General features: G+C 39.1%; 1 protein-coding gene across 3 annotated transcripts in view; it reads right to left on the bottom strand.

Annotated features, from left to right (window-relative positions):
- Positions 1-1,374: 1,374 nt before the first annotated feature.
- The window catches only part of PKNOX1 (PBX/knotted 1 homeobox 1), a 36,449-nt gene continuing 27,729 nt past the window's right edge, over positions 1,375-10,094 (bottom strand). For all 3 annotated transcript variants that reach the window (XM_038139287.1, XM_038139303.1, XM_038139295.1), the window contains 6 exons: positions 9,926-10,025; positions 8,984-9,081; positions 6,824-6,952; positions 5,726-5,802; positions 4,015-4,187; positions 1,375-3,063 (listed from right to left, as the gene is read on the bottom strand). In XM_038139287.1, coding sequence (XP_037995215.1) covers positions 2,852-3,063; positions 4,015-4,187; positions 5,726-5,802; positions 6,824-6,952; positions 8,984-9,081; positions 9,926-10,025 — 789 coding nt within the window. In that variant the 3' untranslated portion in view covers positions 1,375-2,851. The remainder of the gene's footprint in view (positions 3,064-4,014; positions 4,188-5,725; positions 5,803-6,823; positions 6,953-8,983; positions 9,082-9,925; positions 10,026-10,094) is intronic.

Raw genomic sequence — 10,094 nt, 5'->3', positions numbered from 1 at the left:
CTTTGCTGAAACCAGCAATCTTTCCTACACAGGAAAAAAAAAATCAGATTAAAAAAACCCCACAAACTACTCTACTTGTTTTTTCTTCTTTTAAATCATGAAAAGAACAAGCACTTCCCTGCAGTTCACACCCACTACAGAATTCTCACTGAATCAAAAGAAAATATTTGAGTTTCACATGTTAAGCACTACTTTTACACTGGTGAAGCCTTTTCAGTTTTAGGAATTCAAGTCCCCGTATTTTTTGTAATGTTTCTAATCTGACAGTGAAACTATTCCATATTCCCCTTTCACAGTAAACTGTCAACTTCAGTCTCCAGGAATTGATTAAGTAGCTGAAGACAAGGTCACGTTTTGGAAGAACAGAACTTCTGCTGCATGTAAGGTTGGGGGAACAATAATTTAAAATAAAATTTTAAAAAACTAACTAGAAAATGGCTTCTTTCTGAAAAATAAACTTTCGTAAGTTTGCAAACCCTGAGGCCTAGTTGTTTCCAATAAAAACCCCAAACAAACCAACAAATACCACCTGCTATTGAATGGAGATGGTGGGGGCAATGAAGCACTCTTGGAGTTAAAAATACAGAATCTGAGTTCCAGTAATCTGAGCTATTTTTGTAGGGGCAGTAGGATGAATGCTTCCAAAGGAGTAGGATCTGTACGTGGTTTGTCTTTTAAAATGTTTTGGGGTCAAACTGGATTTGACAGCAGCCTTTGAGATAGCCATGCTATGTCAAAGCCTTATTAATTCATCTTCCATCATTCATTTGCTGTGCTGTTTAACAAACATGGCACATTAGTGGCCAAGCAGAGAAGTCAGAAGAAAACAAATTATTTAGAAATCACCAGTCCAGTGGAGCAGATCCTGAGAGCACTTGAACTAAGGAGGATCCTCAGCCAGGACTCAGTGAGAGCCAGAGCAGAAACATCTCTTGTATTGAGTAAAAACCATTTAGAACAAAGTAACTCCCAGTCACTGAAAACTCCTGTTATTCTCCGTGTGCGTATGGCAATGCCACTGATATTTCCTCCTGAAGCTTTTCTTCCTACCAACTCAACCTTGCCTTGGAAGACAATCTGCCATGACCAGCTTCCAGCCACTTCAGCATGTCCAGCAGCACATTCCTTCATCCTCCTGAAATCAAGGGGACCTCAGCATGTGCCTGGGTGCTCTGAGAAGCAGAAATTAAATATTCAATTAAGTATCTGCATCTGCCAAAGGGCTTTGTTCAAATACGGTGTCTGGAGATTCTAAAGGGGACCACCTTTCTCCCTGTCACCTTAGAAACACATCCAGACTTGGTGAAAACCAGAAGGAAATTCGGACTTTGATTTAAGCCAACACTGTGACAAATGGACAGGGACAAAAGAGGGTGTTGATCATACCATGAGGCTCTTGAGTCTCTTATTTGTACTCAACAATGGGAAATACAAAGTTCCAAAAGGAAGTGTTCATGGATAGACAATCACAGACTTCAAACTTTGGGAAAATGAAAGAAATGAACTGTTACCACAACCAAAAAAAAAATCCCAAAACAAAACCAAACCAAAACCCAGCTGCTTTTATCACCAGCTCTTTGTTTTTTCAATGACACACAAGGATTTCCTACTCTAACAAAGCCTGCTGTATATTCTGGTAGTAAACTTCAGATCTGAAGAAATTTTATATAAATCCATGTTATATTTTTCTTTTTGTATTAGGGGAAAATATTTCAAATGCAATAAAATAGCAGAATTCATGACTGTATAGTAGGCAACTTTTAACTTTTCATTTTTTTAGATTCAGTTGTACAAACTATAAACTGGTAAATTTCTCTAATAATTGGAAAAGTTGTGGGTATTTGAACTTACTTACCTGAATATTCATTTAGCAAATATTTTCAGATACAAGTCTAGATACAGAGTTATGCAATTTGAATATTAGTTTACACATAATATAAATCAATGTTTGACAATATCAAAATCCCATCAAACAGTGGGCCCTTCTTATGCTATTATCAAATATAGTATATCACTGTGGGATAGCTGAGAATCATAGAATGCTACTGTAGGCTTGTTTATTAAATTGGGTCAATTTTCAGACCTTCCAAATAGGAATACTAAACATTTATTTTTCCCCTCTGGAAATTATTTTTTTTTCCTCCTACTTAATACAGTTGTCATCCCAATTTCTAGTGAATTTATAAAAATATTTTTTTTTATCCAATAACCCCAGCAAGGTAAAAATAGGAGTTTTTATAGCAAATGATAAACAGGCTCACGGACTATGAGAGAAACTAAACTTATTTAAATTGCCATACATTCTCTACTGAATCACACATCAACAGTTCCTTTTTATGTGTGTTGCTGTCCACCTCAGACTAGCAGTTTTTAAGGTGCAGAAGCATCTTTCAAATATATGCATCTAACTCAATAATCAAGTTTCACACACTAGTGTCACATGCTTTAAATTTACATCACCTGCCCATCCAAAGCTGTGTTAAATAACAGCACTAATTGAAACTGCATAATTCATCAGAAACTGCAGCACTTCCAATTCCGAGAACAAAGGGGTGCTTACGTGGTTCTTTATATTACTAGATATAATTTTTTGAAATAAGGAAAGGAAAATAAACAACAACAACAACAAAAAAAAAAACCAAAACCAAAACACATTTGAAAGAAGTTGCTGCACCTGCAAAAACACTCTTTAAGCTTACTATGAAATACAAAAAAGTGCACCCTTCTATATCTACATATAAAACATATTAGAAATAAAACTTGTGTAAAATGTTTGCTGTGCAAACTATAAAAAGTCAGTCAGTCAGTCCATTCTTTTTCCTAAGTGTTTTTCTCCAGGCTCTCTGGCTTCCTACTGCAGAGAGTCGCTGTTATCCAAGACCAGCCCGCCGATGTTCGCTGTCGAGAGGTCTCCGCCGTCGTCCTCGCCGCTGTCCACAGACTCGTCCTCGCTCTGCCCTGCCATCATCACCTGCTGCACGGCCAGGGTGGCACCATCCGAGGACAAGGACTGCAGACTGTCTACATTCATGTTCACTGGAGCTGTGATGGTCACGACAGCACCTGCAGGAGCACAACCACAGCGCTTCAGCACCTTTCCGGCCTTCTGCTCGTGTGTAACGGAGCTTTTTTCTAATCAACAGTTTCTAATCAACAGTTACCCACCACAGAAACTCAAGAAACTACAATAAAATAAAAGATATATAGGCTGTCAAATACTTAAATGTCAGGAAATGCCTTAGGTTGGTCTTAAACTTTGTGTTGTGAATCTTAGATCTGCCTTATGGACATCCACTACAGCAATTCCCCAATCACGTCATCCCAAGGCCATTTCTGCAAAGTATTCCAGCTTACTTCCTTGCAGAAAAAGGGGAGTGTTCAGATTCAAGGTAACTTCAGTGGATAAAGCTGTTGTCAGATCCAGCAGAGGCTGAAGGAAAATTTGTTACAAACTGGAAAGAATAAAGCACCAAGCAGCAGGACAGAAAGGATGATGCTGGCATTAAAGCAGTTATTTATCTTTCTTAAATTAAATCTTTTTGCTTGATCTGACACTGAGGAAGTTACTTCAGTCAAAGTTTGTGGAGGTTCTGTGATATTTTCCTGCCTCTCATTGTTCAGCTGGAAGCACGTGAGGCAGATGTGGAATTGCAGCTGCTCAGCCATGAAGCTGAAGCTGCAGCCCAGTGCTGCTCATCCAACAGGACCCTCCTGACGTGCACACAGAGAGAACTCAGCTGTGCATCTCAGTTTTACATCTTTTATTCTGTTGTTTTATAACTTTTGAAACAAAAGCAAGTTTCTCAACATGAATTCCAATACAATACCCTTGCTTAAACCACAGAAAACTCTTAAAGAGAGGAAAAAGTGACACATTTCTATTAAGCTTTCCCAGATTAAAACCACTATAATGAAATATCCAGAAATTTCCCTCCCAGCACAGGCATCAAACCCTCCCTTTCCCTGTCAGAGAAGAATTAACTTTATTTTCCATGTTCAGGCAGCTCTCCTCACCATCTGACATCGTGAGCTCGTTCGATTGCTGCTGAGCCACTCCTGAGGCAATGGAGTCAGGCCAGAACCTCTGGACTGGTCGGTTCTGGGCTGTTTTCTTCTTTGTTTTTGGAGTTTCAGAACAACTGGAATCCAGCATTGGCTGAAGAATTCGCCTTCTAGCATTGATAAACCTAAACACAATTGAGGGGAAGGTGAATTTAGGATCAGTTGGCTGTAAATTCTGTGTCTCTCTCTCTCACATTCACTAAGTATGCAGCAGGGGAAAAAAATTAGGAATATGAAATTTTCTATCAGCTGGGCTTCACATCCTTTTTTAAAGTGTAGAACCACTTCTAGAATACCAGCATCCTTCAATTCTGGCAAACTAGCTAAGAAAGCACTTCTGTCATTTTGCAGCTAACAGCATTTTTCCCCCACCTCAGAAGGAAAAATTCTCCAGACAGCACAACAGATGTACCCTTCAGGATCTTATTAAAAACTAAGCACCAGAAAACCTGCTGACAGCCCAGCTCAGAAAGCTGATACTCCTCTTATTAGGGTTCACCTAAAGTCTAGCCCCTGCCTAACCTGCTTTGTTTGGTCTGGTTTCATTTACTCCCTTAAGCTTCTGCATTACTTATTTTACAGGCTTTCCAAGGGCTGCCTCCTGATCCAGGAGATGACAGCAAACACTCTTGTCAGATCAGTCCTGGTTCCTTTTAGTTCTCTGATTTTCACTTGCTTACTTTAGCATGCTAATTGCTGCCCTTCCCCTTTCTGCTAGTGAACAAGAAAATACTTCAACTGAATCAACTTCAACACAGTGAGCTCTGGCAGGGAGTTGTGACTGAAGACATCATACCTAAATATCACAAAATACATCCAGGCTTCAAGTTTACCTGCAATGGGAGGAAATCAGGTGTAGCTGGCAGGTTCCTAAGTTGTAATGGGATGCTCTGCAAAGACAGCAGTCAGATCCCAGCACAGAGCTCCATGGCCACATGTCACACAGGCACAGCCACCCTGTTCCACTTTTGGAACCAGTGTTCTGTCACTATCTTGGCTATTTCCCCCCTGGACCCCTCCACAGCCTCACAGCCAGTGTCATCTTTGAAATCTGAGGCAGATCCCAGAGGGACATTGCTGCAGCAATTTTAGGAACTGATGCCACAAGGCGAGTAGGACACGTGTCAGCACCTTCCCTCTTCTCTTCTGCAGGGCAGGTGTCTTATCTTGCAGCTCCAGGAAAGATAAGACATGACAAAACCTGCTGAACCATGAACTGGTGTAGCTGAGGAACTGCCTCTCCATTCAGACACCACTGCTCAGGAGAGCATCCTTTGATCCAAGAACAGAATCTGTGAACAGTAACTTCATAAACATCTGCAGCCACCAGGCCACTAAATGCCTTTAGACTTCAATTTCTTCACTTGCAGAAGAGAGATCAGAGTACTCCCATCTCTCTCACCACTGGAACAGAACCCAATTCCTAGTGCTGCAATGTTTTCTGGACTCCTTACATAATTTAAATGGCACGAGTGTTATTATACCTTATAAAAATAACGTGCTCGTGTGCCAGTGCACAGCTCTTGTCTTTCTATACATGTTTTGTAACATAAGTAGAATATTTAAGTTCAACTCCAGATGTCCAAGGTATCCTCCTCACTATTTCTGAGCTGTAAGCACACGGAGGCAAGGACAGATATTAAGTTAAGGGCTTTGCTCTTACCAATTGTTAACCTGGAGTAGTGTCAGATTTGTTTGTGCTGCAATCTGCTTCTTCTCATCCTCTGTTGGATATGGATGCTACAGAGGCCAGAAAAGCAAACAAAAAAAGGCATAAGCTTGTTTTCCATCTCCTCATCAAAAATAAGAACTCCTTTATTACATCTGATTAAAAAGGGTGGATTAAGGCCACCTGACTCATGAAAACACAAACCTTAGAAACCTCACAAACTTTTATAGACAAAAATAATTCAACAAAGAGTGCTTTACTACACAGAAACTGATTTTATCCTTAAGAGTGTCGGTGGCACCATGAAGCTGCTGCTGTGTAATTCAGAAGAAAAAGCTTCTCATGGCTGACAGTCTTTATTAAAGAGCGTGATCCCTGGGCAGCACAGCATGTGAGCAGCTCTGATTAGTTCTGCTGGCCAGGGCAGTGTCATATGAGAGAAGTGAGGAGCACTCAGTTAAATAAAGGAGCACTGGAGTTAAATAAAGCTGCTCTAAGCAGATGAGGACAGGGCACGTAACGCAAGAAGTGCACACGCAGCTTCCCTGGATCAGTGCTCTGCTGCAAACCAGTTGTAAAAGGCAAAATATCAATCAACCCAACATTGAAATAGCCTGAGAGCCATTTATCCTTTCAAAGTATTCACGCCAAGGGAAGACAATTGAAAGCACAAGCAGATAGTGACATGCTCGGTACACATCAGAAGGACTGGAAAGGAGATAAAGACAGAAAATTTGAGATTTTCCTCGGTCGAAAATACCCCTAAAACACCACAAAATGCAGGTGAAATTACTTTTCTTTGTGCCATGAGCCAGGGTGTAGAGAGCGTTAAGTTCTCAACACAGTGAAATGAAGAAAGGCTCCTTGTAACAACACTTATTAAGTCTGTGCAGTACAAATATAACATATTTATTAAAATATTACTAAAAGTCAACCAGCAGTGGACTGTGGAACTACTCCAAATGACTCCAGGGAAAGCTGAACTGAGATTCCATAACTGACAACAGAATAAATTCACCCTGTTTATGAAGAAAAATTGTAAGAGACCACATGGAAGAGCTGCATAAAAAACTGACCATGCTCAGTCCTTACCCCTATGTGCTGAAAAAGCCAAGATCTCATCACATTTGTAGCGTGCTTGGGAAGAACTCCTCTCTTATTTTTTGATGAGCCATCATCTTGATGCAAGATGCCTAGATCTTGGTTTAATTGCAACTGGAGCTGCACATTTAATTTTAGGAGAAATAAAGCAGTTAACATAGTAATGGCACTTCTGTATCAATAAATGAACAACTCATTTATAGAAGGAATGAAAATAAATTAGGCTTGAATATCTTGAATGTACTCACTGTGTGCAAACATAAACAACTATGGAAGCTGTAAAATATTACTGATTTAAGACTTAAATGAAGGATAAAGTAAAATTAATTATTATGCTGCAGTTGCAAAAAAAAAGATGCTAAAGGTCCTGCTAAATAAATGCATTACATTCTCAAAGAGCATTAAGATCCATGCAGCAGAACCTATAATTCACTTTACAGCATTCATACTACTGCCTAAATATTCATATTTCTTTATCTTTGTTTTTCACTTCCTATGGTATTCATCAAATCATTTGCACATTGGTAATCTGAACGTTTGGGAATACATTCTTAAATGTTTATGCAGAAATAGAAAGAAACCAGCACAATTTATGTGCTGTCATATAAGATTCTATTTCAGACAATTGTAACCAAAATAATTCTAAATCAGGTTTTCCAGACAAATTGGAGCAATTTCTTAAGCCAATCAATATGTAGGAAATTAGTTTTAAACAAGGTTTAGGCTATCAAATTACTAGAAATATATATCTGGATCACATTTTAATTTCCAGAGTAATGTCTAACATTCTAAATAACCTGCTTGCATAGGGAGGCTTTCTAATGAACTTCCAATAGCTTTGCTACAGTGCTTTTCCCTACCTCCAGAGCATTCTGAAACACTGAAAAAGAAGAGACTGAATAAGGATTTTCAGTTAGTGACCTTTGCATAGGTGGGTTTGGAGACTCCTACTAACATCAAGAGTAGTCACAGATGTATAGAGGAGGTCAGGTCCTTTTTTATTTATAGGCTAGAGGCATTATTTTCCTCTCAGTATTTTATTTTTTTCATAAAAGGTTAAAAAACCACCAATTTTTCCAAATCCCTTCAGTCCAGGAGAGTAACTTTAAACATTTCTTTCTGAGAGGTGTGTGAGGACAGAGCTGGCTGTGTTCTAGGGGGGGACATGGCTGAGTGCAGATATCCTCCTGCCAATTCAAAGAACACTCTGTGCACACTTTTTTAGTTGGAAGGCCAGAATAAGGGGGAAAAGAAGCCAGTGAGTCAGTGATTACCAACAGATTTTAGGTTGTGGAGATGGGAGCTCCTCATTCACATTTCTAATTAAATCCAGATTCCAGGAAGACTTGGTTTACCACTTCCAGAAAAAGCCAGCAAGGTTTTTTATACCAGAAGATGGTCTAGTTTTCTGTTTCTTTTTCTTTAGTTGTTTCTTTGAGCTCTTCAGATCCAACTCTTAAGAGCCTCCCACAAAAGAGTGCTGGCCCTTATATTTTAGGGTATAAGGGGACAAAATTAGGATCTGCCAGAGTCTCAACTAAATATTTTGAAGGTTAAACTCTGAAATACATCGTTTCACAGTTCTACTGGTTGCCATTGTAATAAAAAGTCAAATTTCCTCACAATAGCAGTGTGGCACCTTAATGCAATACATCAGATCCATCCAGCCATAAACATAGTTCAATGATTAGGAAAGTTATAATAATTGAAAAAGTATTCATTTAATTCAGAGGGGTTTTTGGTTTGCATTTGTGTGGTTTTTTTAATTTTCTTTTTTTGTTTGTTTGTTTGGTTGGTTTTGTTTTTTGTCGCTGTTGTTGATTGGGTTTAGAGGTGGGGATTTTTTTAGTTTTAGCTTGTTGTTTTGTTGTTTTTTTTTTTTTATTTCATGTACCTATAACTCTTCTGGCATCAGTAGAGGAAGACAATTAAAAGGCAGGAACTCTGATGAGCTGTGGTGGCAAGGAGGACCTTATGACATATCCTACAACCTGTACCTCCCACAGCAGTGGCTGCACCAGTTTATAATTAATTACTCTGTGTGTACACAGAGCTGCTTCTGCCAGTGTGTCAAATTTAAATCAAAACTCCTAAACCCACTGAGATGTATTTCCAGCCCCAACACCATTCTGTGGAGCTTATGGAACAAACCTGAGAGTTCTGGATCCGAATAGTCCCAGGTGACAGTGCCTGTGTCACCACTTGTCCTTGTGGAGTGACCACAGTGACTGGCTGATACACTGTCCCCCCTTGAAGCAAAACAGAAACACAGATGACGGGGAAGAAAAACCCCTCCAAGTATTATTCTCTTTAAACACATCAGCACTGCACACCATCCAAGACTTTTAATAATCAGTTATCAATTACTCTTTTCTAGTCAGCATGCACAATGTGCTCTTTGCACACTAAAATTTTCATCCATTCACAAAAAAACTCTACAAAATCTGATTCTATTTCCCTGTATTTCAGGCATTCTAAATCTATTTTCAAAGGAAAATGCCATGATTATCAGGCTATAAATCAGTTGTTCATGTTGTTTTAACTGAGCTAAGTCATCAGCCAACAAGGGTCACAACACCAAAATCACACCTCAGTGTGGCCAGTCCTTAGGGCAGCTGGGTTTGATTTAAAATCTTGCTGAGAGGCAAGACTAAACACTTCATCCCAAATGTAATTTCCATATAACAAGGACATCAAGGATTTTACAGACTTGTAGGTGTGGTTCCAAACTCCAAGGAGCATGAGGCAACCAACAAGTGCAGCAGTTTAGGTAACGCATGTTTTTGTCAAATAGGATTCTTCGTTTGGAAGGGAAAAAGGAAAGTAAAACACCACAGTCTATGAAAATTTAACAAATGTGGTGTTGCACATTAAGATCTCTTAATATTATATATGTAACTGCCACTCTCATAGACATACTTGGAACACATATAAATTAAACAAACATTCATAAACCAGTAAAGCACTTGACTGTACTACAACAACTTTTCAGGTATAAAACACACTTTTTCAAGTACTTGTGTAGTTTTTGCAACAACCATAAAGGAAACCAAGATGAAGAGCAAGGTGCCAGTTGTTTTTAGTGTGTCATACCTGCTACTGTTGCCATAGTTACATTTCCCTGCTGCAATGCTGATGCTGGCACCACGATCCCTTGAGGACTGAGTGTGCCTGCAATGGCACTTGGAATTTGCTAGAAAAATAAAACAATTAGTTGCTTACAATTTTTTAACTTTTTTTTTTCATGTAAGGAGATCAAGCA

Source organism: Motacilla alba, chromosome 1 (assembly GCF_015832195.1).
Source record: "Motacilla alba alba isolate MOTALB_02 chromosome 1, Motacilla_alba_V1.0_pri, whole genome shotgun sequence".
Classification (NCBI taxonomy): domain Eukaryota; kingdom Metazoa; phylum Chordata; class Aves; order Passeriformes; family Motacillidae; genus Motacilla; species Motacilla alba.
This window is presented reverse-complemented; position numbering and strand designations above follow the sequence as displayed.